The 21,621-nt window shown below is 41.2% G+C and overlaps 1 protein-coding gene across 1 annotated transcript in view; it reads left to right on the forward strand.

The window, feature by feature from the left end:
- The first annotated feature begins 1,153 nt into the window (after positions 1-1,153).
- The window catches only part of ARHGAP31 (Rho GTPase activating protein 31), a 171,342-nt gene continuing 150,874 nt past the window's right edge, over positions 1,154-21,621 (forward strand). Inside the window, exon 1 of the mRNA XM_043996091.1 lies at positions 1,154-1,907. Coding sequence (XP_043852026.1) covers positions 1,808-1,907 — 100 coding nt within the window. The 5' untranslated portion in view covers positions 1,154-1,807. The remainder of the gene's footprint in view (positions 1,908-21,621) is intronic.

The raw sequence follows: 21,621 nt of genomic DNA on the forward strand, positions 1-21,621 counted from the left end.
ACACAGCTAGTGAGTCAAGTGTCTGAGGTTGGATTTAACTCAGATCCTCTTTACTCCTTGCTCTAGCCCCAGGAAAAGTATTTCTTAAGAGTTTACTAAGTGCCTTGTGAATACTTTAAAAAAAGAGGATACCTGCCTTCAAGGGAATTTGCATTCTATCTAGAGTGGGTGGTTAAAGAGAAGAGAGTTTTGGTCTTGAAGTCTGACTTAGTTTAAGAGTGGAGCCTTTGGGGCAGCTAGGGTGGGCGAAGTGGATAGGAGCACCGGCCCTGGAGTTAGGAAGACCTGAGTTCAAATATTACCTCAGGACACTTAACACTTACTGGCTGTGTGACCCTGGGCAAGTCACTTAACCCCATTGCCTCACCAAAAAAAAGGGGGGGAGTGGAGCCTTTGGGCTGTTAAGTAGATGAGACCCTTCCCAGAAGCAAAGGTAGTGTTGATTTGCTTCCGAGGTTTCTACCTCTTGAGTGTGCGTGGTGGGATTATGCATATCATGACAGAAGATGGCAGGGGTGAAGCTTTGTTGGGGAAATAGTGCTGGTTGAAATCATACGAATGGAGGATATTGTCAACAAAGTGTAAATAGGTGAGAGAAGAGCGCCGAGGATGAGAACCTCGGAGACTACAAACCTTTAGGGACATTTGTTCCCATCACTATTCTTTACGTTTACCTAGGAGAAAGGGGGGGGGCGTCACCCCTAAAAAGTGTAAAAAAAAAAGATACCAGTTCAAAAATACAAAAGAACTTTTTTGGAAGTCCTATCAAATACCTCCTGCCCCTAAAGTAAACGCCCACCTCCTCTTCTACTCTTCAAAGAGAAGCCTGTGGGACAGGAAGCCTGCGCTCTGAGTTGCTTGCAGGCCCATTAGAAGAGCAGCGATTTCCTTTCGAGCTGCCCAGTTATCTATAGACTCAAGAACAGTCTCCGTAGAGCCCGTCCTCTCCCCCACCCCTTTACTCCTCAACCCACCCACCTACTTCCTCCTACTCTACACACATATGCAGAGGGCTGCCAAAAATTTCCACCCTCCGCGCCCACCCCCACCCCCCCCCACCTCCCTAGCTAACTTCCTTCCAGCATTTTCCTGAGCTGGATGATCCTAGGATTTGTAAGACAGGAAAAAAAGGAAAGAGTGAGGGCGGTCGAGAGAGACAGGATGCTTGTTTTTCATTTGAACAAAGCGGTCTGAAGGCAGACACCGGGGCCTAAGAAAGCAAGCTCTCTGTGGACTCTGCTCAAGCTCCCTCTTCACTCGCTTGCTACTTTGCTAGCCCTTTATCATTCTCCGTTATATTCTCCCTTCTCTTGAACATATTTAGTCGGGAAGGGAGTGAGGGAGGGGGTGGGAAGGAGACACGCTCCCCTTCCCTCTAAAGCAGAGGAAAAACACCAGAAGACCAGCAGGAGGCTGTGAAAGTCCATGGGACTCCAGCAAGGAAGTGACACTCCCCAACATAACATCTACTTCAGCTGCCAAGTCCGAAGCGGGGCCCTCTCACCCACGGCTTCCCCTTTGATGAGAAATCTTTGGATTTCGGGCTATGTTCTCTCCACTGCCTCCTTCGGAGCCCGGCTGCGTCTTTCCCCTCCCCCACCCTTAGAGGGGCTGAGTTGAGCCGCCGCGGGTCCGCTTTCATGTGGATGTCTCTGATCCCGAGCCCTACTCTCCTCCACACCCGATGTGACCCTCCCGAGCCGTGCTCCAGGCGCTGATCCGAGGAGGAGAATCCATCTTCAGCCCGGTGCCAAGCGGAGGGGGAGGGAGGGACCAAGAGGGGGGTGAGCCTCTTTGGGACTAACTCATGAAGAACAAGGGTGCAAAACAGAAGTTGAAACGAAAGGGTGCTACCGGTGCATTTGGCTGTGACCTGACTGAATATCTGGAGACCTCGGGCCAGGATGGTAATGTGCTCATTACTCGTTCATTTTGTTTTTTTTAATTGTTGTTGGGGTGGGTTTTTTTTTTCTGGGGTGGGGAGTGAGAGGGAGAGGAGGATACAGACCGTACCAGGGTGAGGATTTAGATCTCCCAGTGAATTTTGTTGTAAGCGTAATTCATTGCTCCCCATGGGTTCTTAAGGAGATCCGCTATATTAACTGTCACCCAACTCTGTCCCGTCGTAAGGGGTTGTCCGCGGAAGCTGCCAGATTCTCAGCGCGGGCTCCTTGGTGCTTGGGTGCTGCCCAGCTGATCCGCCAGCTCTCCTCTAGTATGACAGGGGAGAGTGGACTTTCTAGCCTTTTCCCCAGGCTGCGATGCTGGCAGACCGAGAGAAGAAAAACTGACTGACAGACGGACGCCTGGGCTAGTGGGGCGAAGGGTTTGCTGCCTTAAGAGTGTAAACCTGGAATGTCTTGGGTGTCCCTCCCTCATTCCAATTTTGTACAGTTCCCATCTCCCCTTTTAAGAGTGTACTGGAAGGGATTGGGGGGGGATCCTCACTGGGGGAGTGGTTGTGCTAACATTTTCCGCATTTCTGAACTGAAGCCAGATTTATACTACCTCGCTTCCCATCCCCCCCACCCCCCCACCCCATACCTCCTCCTGGGCTTTCAGATTAGCATATGGTGTGTCAGACAAGGGGAGTGTTGTAAAAAGGTCAAAGGGCTTTGGCTTGAAAATAGTTTTGGGATGTGTAAAAGAAACAGAACATTTATGTTTTCAAGGTTGGAGAGAAAGAAAAGGGGGCCCTGAGGGGCAGAAACAATTTAAAGATTCATTGCCAAAAAAGGGGGGGGCGCCAAAACAATACAATAACAGTAATGTAGTATTTCAGGTCAGAACGTACATTTTGGGAAAAGTCAGAAAATGAAGTTGTTAAGGCTCCTCTTGTAAGGTTAACTGTCCCCCAGCACCCCACCCCACCCCCCACCCCCACCAACTAACCCATCACAATTTAGCCTTTTACTTTAGAAACTGCTTATACTGCATGCACGTTAAAAAAAAATGATAGCGAAAAGGGAAGTTTGAATGCGGCTCTCCCAGCTGCATCATTAAATATCATGTGCAGTATTATGGGAATATTAAAAGTTATCTTAAAACGCGAGAGGTACCCTACATGCGTCCATTATTCAGTGTCTCCCACAACCGTGTCTTCTGCTTTAACTTCCTTTTAAAAGTTTCAATAGCTAAGCACCTAGTATTTGTCGCTTTGTAATGTATAAAAATTCCAGTTTACTTAATAAAAATATAACGTAATAATTATGTAGTGATTTAAGACTTGCAAAATACTTTATAAATTCCCATTTAATTTTCACTACAATCCTGTGAAGTAATGAACGATTACGCCTCCCCTGTTTTTTATAGATGAGGAACATGATGCTGTTTGCTTTGGAAAACTTGCCATAGTCACATGGCTAGTAAATTTCACTGGCAGGATTTGAACCCAGGTCTTCCCTGACTCCAATCCTCCTCACTAGCACTGTTCTGGGGGTCTTATTTAAACAAATGCAATATTAACTAGAATTTACTGGAGAACAAAAGAGTGAATCAGTCATCTGAGTCTTTGACTTCAAATTGGGAAGCAGTTTGTACTCTGGATCAATATTTATTCAATTCTTTTAACAATCCAATGAGATAGATTTGAGTCAAGAAATAAATGTGGCTAGATTCTCCTTTGGGCACGAGATAGCATTTGTTTTGTGGAGAATTTTTTTTTCCAACTTAAAGTAAAAAAAATTACATTCATCTTTTTAAATTTTGAATTCTGAATTTTCTCCCTTACTCTCCTCCCCACCTCTGAGACAGTAAGCAATTTGCTAAAGGTAATCATGTGCCCTGCCATTCGGGCCTGAGAAGGTATTAACTCTGTATCGGTCCTATTAGGTTTACGTCAACAAGGCAAGTCAAATGAACTTGCATGTATTAAGTGCCCTATTACGTGTCAGGTATTGCACACTTCAACACCTTTTCTGCCCATCCTCCCATTTTCAAGAGTATCAAGTTCAAGTCCATACATATGTAAGAGGATGCCTTTGATGAACACCTTTTAGGCTGATTCCCTAGTGTGTCTTCTTTTTTTGTTTGTTTTTTGTTGTTTGTTTGTTTCCTCCCCCTCCTAAAGGGAGTGAGAATTACTGTTAGGAAGGGTGTGCTTGTCAGCTTTACTCTAAAGATCATTAGAAATTTAGAACTGAAGAGATTCTATTACCTAAAGGTCAAATCACAATCTAAGGAGAGGGTTGGAAAAAAGGATTTTCTTCCAGTTCAAAAAAATTTAGTATTTCTCTTATTTTAAACTATCAATCAACAAGTATTATCTATTATCTATGCTATGACCATATGTACAATGACCATAAGGAAATGTAATGTAGGCTTCTCAAACTTACATATACATCTATAAATATGTAAAAAATAGATAGGAAGTTTCCTTTCTTTCTTTCTTTCTTTCTTTCTTTCTTTCTTTCTTTCTTTCTTTCTCTCTCTCTCTCTCTCTCTCTCTCTTTCTTTCTTTCTTTCTTAGCAGCCCCAGAGGCAATCAGAAAAGGCTTCATATGATTCATTTCAGGAATGGGTGATGGTCAATGCAAAGGCACAGATGAGAAATACGGGGAACAGTTAGAAGACCAAGTGAACTGAATCATAAAGTTTGTGAAAGCAGTGGCAGATAATAAAGTCGGAAAGGTAGATTGCAACCCAGACTGTGAAGGGCTTTAATTTTTTATTTTGTATTCTCAGTGTTTAACCACAGTCATTTGCATATACTAAGAGTTTAGTAAATCCTTTTTCATTCATTCATTTAAATGCCAGAGTACTGAGTTTGATCCTCTGGTAAGAGAACCATTGGTGTTAGGAAATAATATGATCAGACCTATACTTTAAGACTATTTTCCTTTGGGGAGGAGGGGGATGGGAAGGGTGGGGAGGTGAAGGTGGGCGTGTGTGTGTGTGTGTGTGTGTGTGTGTGTGTGTGTTTGTGGTTTTGGAGTGGTGAGAGGCTTTAGGCTGGGATACCAAATAGGAGATTAGTTCAGGTGAGGGGTGGGGACTGAATTAAGGTGGTAGCTGAGTGGGTGGAGGGAAGGGGGGACTAGTGCTAGAGATGTTATCTAGATAGAAACAAGATTCAGCTACTCATTAAATGTGGGAGATAATGGAGAATGAGGATGATAAGGATTAAGAAGGATGGCCGAGGGCCTGTGTGATTATGGTAGTCTCATGGACAGTAATAGAGAAATTCAGAAGGGTGTGGGTTTGAAAAGAAATTTTTGGACACATTGAATTTTAGGTCCCTCCTGACAGTTCAAAAATGTTCAGTAAGCTTTTTGATGATGATGAGGGACTGGAGCTTAAGTGAGATACATAGATCTGGGAGTCATCTGCATATAGATTGATACTTTAAACCCTTGGGAGCAGATGAGATCACCTAGAGAGTTACAGGGAGAGGAGAGGCAGATTGGGCCTACAGTTTTATGTACATAGTTGTTTTGCATGTAGCCCCCCTCATTAGAATGTGAGCTCTTGGGGCAGCTAGATGGCGAAGTGGATAGAAGCACCAGCCCTGATTCAGGAGTACCTGAGTTCAATCCGACCTCAGACACTTAACACTAGCTGTGTGACCCTGGGCAAGTCACTTAACCCAATTGCCCCGCCAAAAAAAAAAAAGAATGTGAGCTCTTGAAAACAGGGGCTGTGGGGGTGGGGGGTGGGGGGACTTCTCTGCATCCCAAGCACTTAGCACAGTGCCTAGTACATAAGTCGTATTGTCTAAAAGGCAAGCTGCATATAGTGGAAATATATGGCATTAGAAGAACTAGGGCAGGGGGGCAGCTAGATGGTGAAGTGGTTAAAGCACGGCCCTGGATTCAGGAGTACCTGAGTTCAAATCCGGCCTCAAACACTTGACACTTTACTAGCTGTGTGACCCTGGGAAGGTCACTTAACCCCCATTGCCTAAAAACAAAAACAAACAAAAAAAGAAACTAGGCCAGAATTCCTGACTGTCACTTACTTGGTTTGTGATCTTCCATAAATCATTTTATTACCTTGTGTTTCTCCCATCTGCAAAAAGGAGATAATAGTAGAATTTTGGAACTGAAGTCTGGTCCAATTCCCTCAGTCTTTTCAAAGGAAGACCTTGAGTAAATGAGACCAAAGTAATTATTTTCCCAAGATCCCTTCAGCAAATTGGTTAGCAGAGTTGGCTTGAAAACTAGCTCTTTAGATTACCATAGCAAGATAATGTGTACATACCGCCCCCCCCCCCCCCAAATCGCTTTTCTTTCAGGAGTGTTATAGGAATCAAATATGATGATTTATGTACAATTCTCTGTAGTCCATAAAGTACTACACAGATGTTAACTATTATTAAACAGATAAGAAAGGAAGTATGGTGGAATGGATGGAGTGCTGGTCTTAAAGTAAGGAAGCCTGGGTTTAAGTGAGAGGCAGCAAGGTATAGTGGATAGAAAGCTAACCTCAAGGCAGGAACACACAGGTTCAATCCCAACTCTGACACATACTGTCTGTGGGGTCTTGGAAAGTCACAACATCTCAGTGCTCTAAGCAACTCTCTTAAGATTATTAACTGCAGAAAAGGTACCCATTTGTATGGTAGGGTGAGTTACAGCATCCAGTTTCCCTATTAAGGGAAATCACAAGTACAGTTCCTACCTTGAGCCACTCACTTAAATCCATCTCAGCTCCCCAGGCAACTAACTCTCTAAGCCATTAAGGCCCAGAAACAATTGTCTAACTTCATTGATGTAAGAATTATCCTACACTAATGAAATCACAGACCTGGTCCAAAAAAATGGAAATTAAATCTTATTCTGATGACTCAGTGTACTGCAGAGGTGATCTAGTTTCTCAAGCCATGATGACCAGTTATGAAAGCTGAAAAGACTTGGAATAAAGTCCAAGAGACCAGTCTAGATCAATTTTGAATAGTTTATCATCAGATTAGCTGTTTTGGCTATAGCATTCATGAAACCACGACCCACTTCCTGGACGGGTTGTGATCCTGGGAATTGGAAAGAGTGCCCATACTTGATGAAACCACCAATATTTCTAAGAAATGAAGTAAACTGAGGCAAAGAGGACCTAAGTAGCAAGATCACACAGCTGATTAATGAAAGAGCCAAGACTGCAACTTATATCCAGTTCAATTTTCCTTCAGCATACACCAAATTAGTGTCCTTCTTTTTAAAGTTATGAACAGATAACCAATAGAAGATCCATTGAAGTGATCAAAGGATTCATCTTTTAAGACAATGGTGAAAACTGAATATACCATGAGTAAGAGTTTAGTATTGTAATTTAAGGAAAACTTACCCATAGCTACCCATTTAATGAATGGCATAGTCATGACTTTTGGGCATGATAATTATATATAAAATCACATAAATCACTGTAATTTTGGACATGGGAGTCTTGGAGGCAAGTGTGAACTGATGAACACAGAGGGAGGACAGATCTCCAAGAGGTGTGGTATAAAAAGAGCCCTGGATTTGGAACCAGAAAATCTGACTTCAAATTTTGACACCTCTGCGGGCCCCCCCCCCCCCCCCCCCAGCTATCTGTGTGTCCTTGGAACAAACAAATCATTTTCTCTGGGCCTCAGTTTCCTCATCTATAAAATAAGGAGGTTGGACTTGGTGACATGAGATCCTTTCCAGATCCAAATATATGATCCTATAATTTCAGGCAAGGAAGAGGAAGTTATGTGGGGATGTGGGGATGGAGGATGGGGGAGGGGGAGAGATTGAAGTAGCAAGCCCCTAGAGAGGAAGATGGCTCCAACACCCCTATTATCTTTGGGTATGTTCTCCCATAGGAAATCCTTAGGGTTTAGAAATTAAAGGGACTTTATAAATGCAGATCTAGTCCAAAACTCTCATTTTACAGAGGAAGGAGACCAAGAGAGATAAATTGACTTCCAAGTCCCAAAGTAAACAGAGTCAGCATTCAAAACTAGACTCCAAATTTAGGGTTTCTTCTCATAAACACATTGCTATGCCAAGCTACTAAAGGCCTCCATCAGCCACAGTCTAGCTTGGAGCTCTGAAAGCATGAATGGATGAATAAATGAAAGAAAGAAAAAGCATTTATTTTAATTTTTTTGGGGGTGAGGCAATTGGGGTTAAGTGACTTGCCCAGGGTCACACAGCTAGTAAGTGTTAAGTGTCTGAGACCGGATTTGAACTCAAGTCCTCCTGACTCCAAGGCCAGTGCTCTATCCACTGCGCCACCTAGCTGCCCAAAAGCATTTATTTTAAATCTTTTACCTGGACACTGTACTAAGCAGGAGGAAACAAACACAAAAATGAAATTGTCCCTGCCTTCCAAGAACTTACACTTCAATAGAGGAAGTGACACTTATCAAGGCAATAGTGGTCAAGGAAAGGGAGGTGGGAAGATGGAAAATGGTGAGTTGATAAAAATCCACAGTTGAAGAGACCTTTCCAGGAACTACCTTGGTATGGGAGTGTTGATTTTCATAATTGAACCCCAGCACTGAATTTGGGTGTGGAACTGTTTGGAAAAGCTATAGGATGGGTGGCTGGGTAGAATGTGAAGGAAGGGGGCAGCTAGGTGGCGCAGTGGATAGAGCACCGGCCCTGGAGTCAGGAGTACCTGAGTTCAAATTCGGCCTCAGACACTTAACACTTACTAGCTGTGTGACTCTGGGCAAGTCACTTAACCCCCATTGCCCCACAAAAAAAAAATTAAAAAAAAAAAAGAATGTGAAGGAAGCATAGTTATTGATTACTCCAGTAGAATTTTCTTTTTCTTTTTGTTTTGTTTTGTTTTTGCAGGGCAATGGGGGTTAAGTGACTTGCCCAGGGTCACACAGCTAATAAGCGTCAAGGGTCTGAGGCCAGATTTGAACTCAGGTACTCCTGAATCCAGGGCCGGTGCTTTATCCACTGCGCCACCTAGCCGCCCTAGAATTTTTCTTAAACTCCAATAAGAATGCGTCTCATTAGTCTCAATTCAATTGAGTGCTCATTTACTAAGTGTATAGGGCAGCTGGGTGGTACATTGGATGGATATCTTTGCCTGGAAAACCAAAAGGGGTCACAAAGAGTCAGACACAACAAAATGACTCAACAACAAAATAAAGAATAGTCAACTGCTGATTATTACCAGACAAGCTTGTTGTTCTTGAGATAACTTAACTGTGTACAAGGTCTGGCCTAAGAAAACAACTTAGTTTCTGTTCCTAGGCAGCTGATGGCCCACTGGGTTTACGATTAGGAAGACACATCTTCCTGAATTCAGATCTGGCCTCAGGTATTTCCTAACTGTGTGACCCTTTTTGCCTCAGTTTCCTCATCAGCCAAAATGAACGTAGAAAGAAAGGTGAAACTTGAATTCAGGTCTTTCCTGGCTCTGAGGGCCAGCTCTCTATTCAATACTTATATCGCATTGCCCATGGACACCTTGCCGCTTTTTCATTTTTTGAGAGGGAGAACTTAACCCTTGTCTTTCTTGCTCTAAAATCAACTCACCATCTACTGCACCTTATTACCTCTCAATGTCTGATTCATGCTTCCCATTATGTCTGTGAGACACTGTGTTAGGTGATGAAGATAAAAAAAGACAAAAAGGAAACAAAACTACTTGTTTCATGATTGTCGAGACCCTAAATATTCATCATCTGGTGACCAGCCTTTCAGGGATGAGCCCTCCAGTCCAACAGTCCATCAAGCATTTTACAAAGCACGTACTCAGCCCCCACTGTGTTAGGCTCAGCCAAATCAAAGACAAAAAGGAACTGGTTCCTGCCCTCTTACTCTTTTCTTGAGTTGCTGCCGCCCAAAATTATTCAGTTATCTGGTGACCAACCTTCTGAGCTTGTAGAGGTTCTGCTGATGTAATGCAAAAGTCATTGCCTGGCCACAGGAGTGTCATTAGTGGGGGCAGTTAGGTGGCGAAGTGAATAGAGCACCGGCTTCTGGATTCAGGAGGACCTGGGTTCAAATTCAACCTCAGACACTTGACACTTACTAGCTGTGTGACCCTGGACAAGTCACTTAACCCTCTTTGCCCTCAAAAAAACCCAAAACAAACAAAAAGAGTGTCATTAGGATTCTTCCTAGAAAAGACTAATGACTGACAGATTTGTCTTTGAGATAGGGCTGAAGGCATAGGGAAAGAAAACTGGATGGGGAGAAGAGGATGAGCGATCACGGGGGGGGGGGGGGGGGGGGGGGCGCGGAGTGGGATTTTACTAAATATCAGTGCCTGTTATATTCTAGGCAGTGTGGATTTAGAATAGATGAAAAACAAACCCAGATCAAGTCCCCTGCCCTAAGGCAGGCCATTGTGCAGTGTAATAACAGAAAGAAAGCGCAAGGGCATCCAAGGCCGAGTTCATATACTTCCTTTTCTTAGGGTCATCATAGTTTATCTGCAGCTGCACTTTGAGGTTGTGGGTGGGCCCTTCTGGAGTTCTGTCCTCAGACACAATTGTGTTTAAGTATAATCCCAAGTGGCAGATTTCTTCATCTCCCTCCCTTTAACCTCTTCTTCCCGTCCAGTCAGCATACTCAAAGCAACAAGTGCACATAACTGCCCCTTGAGAGTCAGGCTGGGCCACTGTTACATTAGATCCTAGATTTAGAATTAGAAGAGACCTCAGAGGCCGTCCAATCCAACCCCAACCCCACCCCCATTTTACAAAAGAGAAAACCGGAGGCACAGGGACATTAAGTGGTTTTGCCTAGGGTCACAACTTGAACTAAGTCTTCTTGCCTACAACTGCAGTGCCCAATCATAATGCCACACTACCTTTTTGTTTTGTTTTGTTGGGGGGGGGGTTCTTTTCCTCCCTGCTCCTCCCATTTCTCTTCCTTTCTGAAAAAAAGAGAAAAATCATCCCTTCTTGAACCACTGAGGGTGGCTCTTTGTTTCTTTTCCTGTAGCCATGGAATATGAACTTGTCCCCCACATTAGCAGATTCATGTGAAAATCTGCTGCAGAAAATGCTGTGGATGTTTGGGGGAAGCTAATGATTCACTAAGTGTCCCTTACCTCTTCCTTTGAGTCATTTAGTCTGAGTCTTCCTCTGGGACTTAGATATACTAGATTGTCTGGGGATCATGTGACTAACCGAAGGACTACTGAGAGACCCATTAAGAATCCCCCTGGCTACTCTTCTTTTAGGCTGGGATGAGGAATCTCTGACTTCTCCTAACAGGCCTGCTTTATTTCACTGAGCCCTCTGACAAGGCACTTAGGAGGGCAGGTGTCCTGGTACTACTTCTATATAGTCCAGATAGCAAATCCACCCTAGGTGGGCAGTTTGTGATTCATTCCATTCAGAGAATACCCTCAGATGGTTTCTTTAAGAGGTGTGAACAGTGGTTTAATTAACCCAGTATTGGGAAAATGTTTTTGGAGGAGTTGGGAAGTCATCCCTATACAATATTATTTCCTCCTAGAATACAACTGCATCATAAATCTGGATTTAATTTTGAAAAAGAAGCTCAGAATAGCAACCTCAAAAATGTTCATTCCAAAGGTTGCTTTTCCAGAGCTATGGAAATCAGACACCCCCTGTCTCTTAAAGAATCAAGATAAGGAAGACAGCACAGTTTTTTTATTCAAAGGGGTCTTTCTGGCCCAGCTGATAAATTGACTTACACCTCTAAGCTCCTAAAGCAAATCTCTAAAACCTAACTCATTCCTTTGTACACTTGAAAAGCATTCAGAATTCCTTGGGAAAATAGACCTTCATTTTTCAAATAGATCCATAAACTTTGAAGCAGGCCATGAAGTTGCCTGAAGTTCCATGGATAGTTTAGTTGAGACTTTCAAAAATACAGAAATGGGGGGAGGAACAGAACTGAACTATCAGAAGATACATTTTTTAAAAAATTAAGATTCATATTTCATATTTAAGGAAATAGGATAAAAGCTATTAGATTTTTTTACTTTTTAGGGAGAGGGATCTATTTTACACTTTTTTGTCATCTTGGTATCTAGTACATTCAGTGCTTTACATATTGTAGCCACTCGCTAGCTATTTGTTGACTAGATGAATGAATGACTCAGTTGTTTTCCAGTGTTGAAAGAGTAATTTAAATTCCTGAAAAAGCCTCACAGGGTGATAACAGTCAACAACTTACTTGAATCACAAGCCTGAATGAACAACAGAGTATAAAGAAGAAATTTATCATTTGACAAACTCAGGCAGTTCAGAATCTACTGTCTCTTGTCTGTCCAGTTTTTTCCCCTGTCCCTCTATCCCTCCTTATATTCCACTTGCTCTTTCCCCCCCTTCTGGGGGGGGGGGCAATGAGGGTTAATTGACTTGCCTAAGGTCACACAGCTTGTTAAATGTCAAGTGTCTGAGGCCAAATTTGAACTCAGGTTCTCCTGAATCCAGGGCTGGTGCTTTATCCACTGTGCCACCTAGCTGCTTCTCCACTGGCTCAACCTCTCTTAGTTTTTTTCTTTCCTTTTTGCTCCCCTTCCTCTTCTAATTTCCATTCTTGCCCTCCTTAACTAGGAACAATATGGTGGCAAAAATATATTTTATTGTGTTTCTGGAAAGTCTTTCTGTGCAAATGCCACTCTTGTATTTTAATTTTTGTCTTCCTAGTGCTACAACATTTCTTCTATTAAATGTGGAGAATTAAATCCTGTAGGGGACAAGCCTGTCAGTTAGAAAAGCATTTATTAAAGCGATACTATGGTCAGGTGTAGGGCTAAGCACTGGGTATACAAAAAAGGGCAAAAATAGTCCCGGCTCTCAAGAAGTTTCCCATCTAATGGGGGTGGAATACAGTAAATATAGGCACATATAGAAGAGATGGAAGAGGGCTCTAGCTACTTGAGGAGGAAGTAGGAGGAATAGGAAAGGCTTCTTTCAGAAAATGACATTTGAGTTGTCTGATGAGAAGCAGAGATGGGGAGCAGAGGGATGAAGTCATTTCTTTAATTCATTATGGGGAAAGACACATAGTTGAGGACCAGTCACTCTCTTGATGGGAACATAATTCATCAGTAGGATTGGAAGTTCCAATTCAGGCAGAAGTATGAAAAATCTTGGGGCTTAATATGTGAGAAATCCAGGGTGATTGGGAAAAAAACTAATGATTTGATGACTGGAAACAAGATTCAGGGATAGATAATGATAGTCTAAAGAGCTGAGATAACCATGAAGGATAAAAAGCAGATTGTGTGTGAAGATTTGTACTTTTTCTGTCCCTGCCACATGAGATTGGTTTCATCTCTTGGGGCTATATCTCCCATATCAGTCCCCTCCTTTCTGCTCCAAATGCTCCACCAGTGTAATTCAGATTCTCTGAATCTGTGGCCCATTCTCTCTCTCATTTCTGTGTCTGTGTAGGCTCCTCTGTCCCCTGTTTTTGAAAGTCACTCCATTCTCATCTCAGCAACTTGGAATACGTAGCTTTCTTCCAAGCTTTGTACAAATACTACCTCCAAATATGACCTTTTCTGTCCAGTTCCCCTCCCCCAAGCTTCTAGTCCTTCCCTCTACCCTGAGTTTGGCTTGTATTTACTTTGTATATTTAGTTTATTCTTGTTATATATATGTTGTTTCCCTCAGACAGTACCCACTCCTTGAGAACAGAGTCCATTTTTGTCTTTCTTTGTATTTCCAGTGCCTAGTAACACTTAATACTTTTTTGGATTGATTGATTGGACCAAGCTAATGTATAACCTTTCTTACCTCATCCTCTCAGATATGTTATTTCTCCCTTCTGCAGTCATTCCTCTTATTCTGCTTAAACTTCTCCCACACAGCTAGGTAAACAGTGAATAAAGAAAGCACTAGGTCTGTCAGGAAGATCTGAATTCAGATCCAGATGCAGATACTTCCTAGGTGTGTGACCTTGGGCAAGTCATTTAACCCTATTTGCCTCAGTTTTCTCATTTGTAAAATGAGCTAGAGAAGGGAAATGGTTAATATCTCTGCCAAGAAAACCCCAAATGGTGTTATGAAGAGTCTACAAAACTGAAACAACAACAAAACCAGTGTTCTTTCCACTATCCCATGCCATTGTCCTCATTTTACAAATGAGGAAATTGAGGCTGAGATAGATTAAGTGACTTAAAACTATGGTCAGAGATGAGAGTTGAACCTAGGGTTCTCTTGGCTCCAATTCTAGTGTTCTTTCCACTGTTCATACTGATATTCACTTAATACTTTCCTAATGGCCCTGTGCCTTATATATGCATCTAATGCATTATATATATGTGTGTGTGTGCGTGTATATATATATATATATATATATATATATATATATATGCACACATACATATATATCTTTTTTTTTTTGGTGAGGCAATTGGGGTTAAGTGACTTGCCCAGGATCACACAGCTAGTAAGTGTTAAGTATTTGAGGCCAGATTTGAACTCAGGTCCTCCTGAATCCAGGGCCAGTGCTCTATCCACTACGCCATTTAAACTGCCCCCATACATATATAATATAATACACACACATATATAAAAGTATACATATATATGTGTGTATATATATGTGTGTGTGTGTGTATATATATATATATATATATATATATATATATATATATATATATATATATATGCACTCTTGTCATACATACATGCATCCCTTTTACAAGGCTTTAAACTTTAGGAGGGGAAGGACTATGTCTAACTGGTTTTTGAATCCAATAGTGAATAATGGAATATATTACATTTATTAGGTGCTTAATAGATGGTGGTTGGCTAAATGCATGCATACATGAATGATTGAATTATAAGAGAAACCAAAGGGGCAGGCTCTGAGTTCTAAGAGCCTAGACTAGGGGAGAGAATCTTTTATGCTCATAAATACATCATAATAGCCAAAAGTTACCCAAGTAAACCCTTGACAGGCCTGTGGAATCTTCTGTGGAAGCTCCCTTTCATCACAGAGGATACCCCTGGAGCTATGCTAGCTAGGTAAACCTTGACTATAGCTGCTCCAAGTCTTCAAGTCTGAGCATATAGAATGAGTTATGTTTTAAAATTTTATTTTCTTTAAAGAAACTTTGCTTTATATGAGCCAATCTGGTATTTCTTCCGAAAACACTAAATTTGCTTTTCATCTTTGTTCATTCAGCTCCACCCTACTTACCAATCTATTCCCTAGTACCACCAAAACAAAACCTCCTTTCCAGTCAATGCTTCCTTTACCCCACCCTTACCCCACCCTACCTCCTAGGTACAGAGTTTTGTAGAGCCACCCTAGGGAAGTATGATTTCAGGGACTTTGAGAAGACTCCCTTAGCCAAAGCATAGTTTTCTTCCTGTTGATACCTGACATTCCATAAATTCAGGGGCAAAGACTTTTATTCCACTGTAAGAGATAAGGCTTAATGTTCTAATGCTGCCTGGAGGAGAATCCCAGAGGACTCAGGTACTCACTGATTTTCCCTTCTCTTGAATTCTTCTGAACTCAGTACTCCATTTATGGTCTATCCTACAAAATTTAATTATGTGACTTGTAGTATTCTCTAAAAACTTCATATGAAAGTTTTATCTTCCCAATTTAATTATCAGCTTTTTGCAGGAAGCTATCATATTTTATTCAGTATTTCCCATAACCCCCTAGCATGATGCTGGGCCCATAGTAAATTGTCAATAGCTGCTTATTGATTGATCCCTGTTTGCTGCTCCAGACAGCTGATAGGTTTTGAAGGTAGCTGCAATCATTTTATATGGAGTCTAGAATGGTCCTAGTGACTCACTCATGGAAACTTTCATTTTGGATCTAGAGAAATTTCAATAGTCTAGATGCATTTAAGACCACCAAAAAGATTCATGTCTACTCCAAGACAGAAACAGAAGTCAGATCCAGGGTATAGTTTGAAACTCCTGAGCCACTGAATATTTGATTAGATCTGTTGAATTAGAGTTCAACCATTCAACTAACATATATTAGCTCTTAGAGAGTACTCTTGGAAACTTTTTGAGTTTTATTCACTTTGCCATTCTTGGTGAAAACCACAGGTCCAGTACTTGTTTTTTGTTGTTGAATCGTTTCAGTTGTGTGCCAATCTTCATGACTTTTCTTGGCAAAGATACTGAAGTGGTTTTCCAATTCCTTCTCCAGCTCATTTTTACAGATGAGGAAACTGAGGCAAACAGGATTAAGTGATTTGCCCAGGGTCACACAGCTAGTGAGTGACTGAGGTCAAATTTGAACTCAAGTCCTGACTCCAGGGCAGGAGCTCTATTCAATGTAACCTATCTGGCAGCTCTAAGGCACTTTCTTGGGTTGATGTATATAAAGCCGGGAGAAAGAAAAAAAACAACACTTCATAAAAACACCACAACCAGTCCCTGCCTTCAAAGAATTTACTACCTTCAAGCTCCTCCTTGGTTGAACTATATTCTGGCACTGCTCTAGGGAAAAGAGAATTCTGGGAGTCAGGGGGCAGGATATCTTTTGCTCTAATGTGGGCTAAACTGATATTATACTGAACCATTTATACTACTCTCATGGACTGATGAAAGCACCTGAATGATTTTATTGAACTATCCCATTGCTCCTTTGCTGGGTGATGGAATGTGACACCATCTACCGGCCTTACTCAGATTTGACACTGATAATATTTATCATCAGAAGATGAGGATTCTAAAGAGGAAACTTTGCTAAAAGAAACAGCAAGGATGAGCAAATTTAGGAAGGGGAGACCCTGGCTCTACAAAAAGGACAAATAGATAATAGTGAAGGAAATAACTAGAAAAATAACTAGAAAAAGGGTCCTCTTTTTTTTTTTTATTTTAATTTTTTTTTAGTGAGGCAATTGGGGTTAAGTGACTTGCCCAGAGTCACACAGCTAGTAAGTGTTAAGTGTGTCTGAGGCCGGATTTGAACTCAGGTACTCCTGACTCCAGGGCCGGTGCTCTATCTATTGCCCTACCTAGTTGTCCCAAGGGTCCTCTTAAAATGACAGAGATACCTGCTCTCAGGGGCAGCAGACACATTATGTAGTTTGAAATGGAGATTAAAATTTAGTCAGCTCAAAAATTAATGATAGATTTTCAAATGGAATTTTAGCAAATTATCCATGATTTTCCCCTCTTTCTTTTCCTGATTCTTTCCCTGTTTTTAATCAGAGACATTCTTCTAAAATACTTTGATCCTAGGTGGAATTTTCACATGGGAGACAGCTGAGGGAGAGAGAACAGCAGGACCATCACTTTGAATGGGAAATACTTTTTAAAAAATCAATAAATTATGATATTAGAAAACATCTGGCTGTGAGGTTGAGCCAGGTACTGGAAGAATAAGCAGCAAAATCCCTCAGTCCCAGCCAGAGGCAGTAAGGTGGCAATACCAGAGGGCCAGATTTGGAGTCAGGAGAGACCTGGGTTTAATTCTGCCGTTGATGTTTATTAGTTGTGTGATAATAGGCAAGTCACTATTTGTCTGAGACTCCTCAGTTTCGTTATCTGCAAAACAGGGGTAAGAATACCTGTAGGTAGTCACTTCACCAGCTTGTTTAGGAGGACCAAATGAGAGAATGTATGTAAATTCTTTGCAGTCCCTACCCTGATGTGTCAATGTCAGTTGAAATTGTGAACTATCCATAAGATTGGAGATAGGAACCTGGCAACATTCTCCCAAAACCATATTTCTACATTATCAGTGTCATTGTAAGATAGATTATAGGTCCTAGAAGAAACTAACATTCTTACTCATTTTATAGAAGAGGAGACCTAGAGAGGTAACATCTCCTCTCCAAGATCATGTAGCCAGTGAAAGAGACAGGAATCAAAACCCATTTCCTACTCCAGAACCCAGTTCTTATTACAGTATACCACACTTGCAATATTCTAATTTAGATTTTACTCATCAAAGGAATAACATCCCCAAGGGAAGCTCATCCCTGAAGTAATAATATTTAAAATGTAATTCTATAACATTTATACATTTAATTATATACTGTGCATCCATCAATATTTAAAATTATTGTAGATAATGTAATGATATAATGACATAAGGGGCTTTAAGGTTTTTTAAGTTTCAGTTCAGAGCTTCAAACTGTACTATGTCTTTGGGGACATTCTGCATGTTACTCTGGCCCATAAAACACACCTTTGAGGTAGGTGCTTTATTGTTACCATTGTACAGATGAGGGAACTGAGGTACATAAAGGTTAAGTGACTTGCTCTGGGGTCACATGGCTAATAAATGTCTGAAGCAGAATTCAGATTCAGGTCTTTCCATATTCAGTACTTTATTTATTCATTCATTCATTCATTCATTCATTTATTTAGCATGGCAATGAGGGTTAAGTGACTTGCCAACTGCAACACATCTAGTCAAGTGTTTGAGGTTGGAATTTGAACTCAGGTCCTCCTGAATCCAGGGCCAGTGCTTTATCCACTGCGCCACCTAGCTGCCCCTTTTTCTTTTTCTTTTTTTTTTTTTGTAGCATATTCAGTACTTTATGATAGACCACCTTAGATGCCTCAGGTTACGAATGAAGGTCAGTTTAAAGACATCAAGTTTTCAAAAGAAGAATCACAAACTATCAACACACATAAAGGATCATAACTATAGATCTTGAAAGGACCCCAGAAGCCATTCAGTCTAATCCCCTCATTTTGCAGATGTAGAAACCCAAACCTAGAAGTTAAGTGAGTTGCCTAAGGTCACACAGGGGTTGGGATTTGAACCCAGGTCTGATTCCAGAGTATATGAAAAATTCCAAATCACTAATAATGTAAAAAATGCACATTTTAAAAGCTCTGAATTTCCATCTCAGGCCCATCAGATTGACCAATATGACAAAAGACAAAAATGGTACTTGTTGGCCAGGCTGTGTAATTAATTAATTACATTACATAATTAATTACATTAATAATGCATTGTTGATGGAACTGTGAATGATCCAACCGTTCTTGTAAGCTATTTATAATTTTACTAGAAAAGTCACTAAATTGTACATAACTTTTGACCCAGGAAATATTTATAGTGACTAGGCATTAGACTAAAGATGGGATAATGAAAGGGCCCATAAAAATATTCATGCCCTTTTTGCGGTAGTAAGGAATTAGAAAGAAAGTGTGAGCTCATTGTTCAGGGAAATGCTGAACAAACTGGCATGATGATATAATGGAATGTTACTTCACAGTTAAGAAATGACAAGCATGAAAAATTCAGAGACATTTGGGAACACTTGTAAGACCTAATGCAGAATAAAGTAAACAGTGCCAGGAAAGCAATATATACCACAAACCCAATGGAAGGGTTGAAACAGACATCAGAGAAATCCCTTCAATGAAATGAGCAATGTTGATTCTGGAGGACCAAAATGGAAAGATCCTTCCCTCTTCTTTGTTAGAGGGATGGCAGATAATTAACTGTAAAATAAGGCATATATTGTCAGATAGGAAAGGAGTTGAGTTATTTTGTTTGGAGTCAGCTCCATGGCATAGTTGATAGAGCTATGGATTTGGCATTAGGAAGACTTGGGTTCAAATTTTCTTTCAGATATTTGCTAGCTGTGTAACTGTGGCAAAGTCATTCTCTCATCACCTCATGAGTTTACTGCAACAACCTGAGGGTGAGTTTGCCAACTTCAAGTCTCTCCCCATTCCAATCCATCCTCCATTCAGCCACTAAAGTGATTTTCTAAAGTTCAGTTCTGGTCATATTACCCTCTACTCAGTAAACTCCAGGGGAGTTTAGCTGGAGGCTTCCTATGGTTTGGAGGATCAAATACAACATGCTCTGTTTGTCATTCAAGGCCCTTCATAAACTATCCCCTTCCTACCTTTACAGGTAGGAAATTCAAGCCTCACTCCCCGCCACATATTCTTCTATAGTAACATGGCCTCCTTGCTATTCCACAAACAAGACATCCTATCTCTCCTCTTTAGACATTTTCTGCCTGCCTGGAACTCTCTCCCTCCTTCCTGTACCCACTGACCTCTCTAACTTCCTTTTATTTTTTTGGTGAGGCAGTTGGGGTTAAGTGACTTACCCAGGGTCACACAGCTAGTGTCAAGTGTCTGAGGCCAGATTTGAACTCAGGTCCTCCTGAATCCAGGGCCGGTGCTCTATCCACTGCACCACCTAGCTGCCCCCCTAACTTCCTTTTAAGTCTCTACTAAAATCCCACCTTGTACAGGAAGCCTTTCCGAACCTCTTTTAACTCCACTGTTTTCTCTCTGTTAATTACCTCCTACTTATCATGTATATAGCCTGCTTTTATATATATATTTCTTTGTATTTTGTTTCCCCCTTTAGATTGTAAGTTCCTTGTTGAGGCTTCTTTTTGTGTTTCCACCTCTCAGTATAGTGTCTGGCACATAGTAGATGCTTAATAAATGTTTATTGATTGTTTGAAAATAAAAAATAAAAGCATCTATTTCACAGGGTTCTGAGAATCAAATTAGTTAACATATATATATATATATATATATATATATATATATGGTACATTGTACTTTACTGGACCCATTTTACAGATAAAGTAACTGAGGCTCATAGAAGTTAAACAAATCGTCCTGGCTTTCACAGCTAGTTAGTAGAAGAGTCAGGATTTGAACCTAGGTCTTCCGACTTCAAATCTAGTCCCTTTTCCATTGTACCAGGTGTTCAATTTCTCAGTCTGTTTCCTCATATAAAATGGGAATAACAAACATTTGATTTAGATAGCTACATCAAAGGGTTATTGAAATTATCAAATAAAATTATATATGTCAACCTTAAAACACTATGTGAATGTAAGTTATTGCTCTTGCTTACCAGGAAAGAAAGACAAGGCATTCATACTCTTGGGGTATGGAGCCATTATATTTGCTGCACTCAATCCATGGATCAGTGAATTCTTTGATGTGGCTATTCCATTCTACAGAGCAGACTGAAACCCATAAACCTTCTTACTCTATGTGACTCTCTCCCATATTCTTGCCTTTCCATAAATCTTCCATAGGAACCTTTACTCTAGGCAGGTCAGACAAGTAGCATATATTAAATGCCTACTAAATGCTAGGCACTGGGCATACAAAGAAAGGCAAAAACAAACAAAAACCCCTACACCAAAACAATACCTGCTCTTAAGAAGCTCACAGTCTTGGGGGGGCAGCTAGGTGGAGCAGTGGATAAAGCGCTGGCCCTGGATTCAGGAGTACCTGAGTTCAAATCCAGCCTCAGACACTTGACACTAGCTGTGTGACCCTGGGCAAGTCACTTAACCCCCATTGCCCCACAAAAAACTAACAACAACAACAACCACCACCAAAATAACAACAATAACAACAAAGAATATAAAAGTAGAAGAAAATGTGAAAAAAAAAAGAAGCTCACAGTCTAATGGGTGGTGGAGGTGGGGGAGACTAACAAACAACTTTGTTCCAACAAGATATATTTTATAGGATTAATTGAGGTTGGTCTCAGAGCTAAGGCAAGATAAGGATTTCAACCAAGACAGACTTCTTGCAGGAGGTGAGATTTTAGTTGAAAGATAAAGAAATTCAGGGAAACCAGGTGATGAGGAGGAGGGAGAAGAGTTCTAGGCATGGGGAATGGCTAGTGAAAATGCCCAGAGTAAGGAGATGGGTGTCCTATGCAAAGAGTAAGGAGGCAAGTGTCACTTGATTACAGAATATGTTGAGGAGAGTAGGGCATAAAACTAGGAAGGTAGGAAGGGGATAGGTAATCAAGGGCTTTAAAA

Source organism: Dromiciops gliroides, chromosome 3 (assembly GCF_019393635.1).
Source record: "Dromiciops gliroides isolate mDroGli1 chromosome 3, mDroGli1.pri, whole genome shotgun sequence".
NCBI lineage: Eukaryota > Metazoa > Chordata > Mammalia > Microbiotheria > Microbiotheriidae > Dromiciops > Dromiciops gliroides.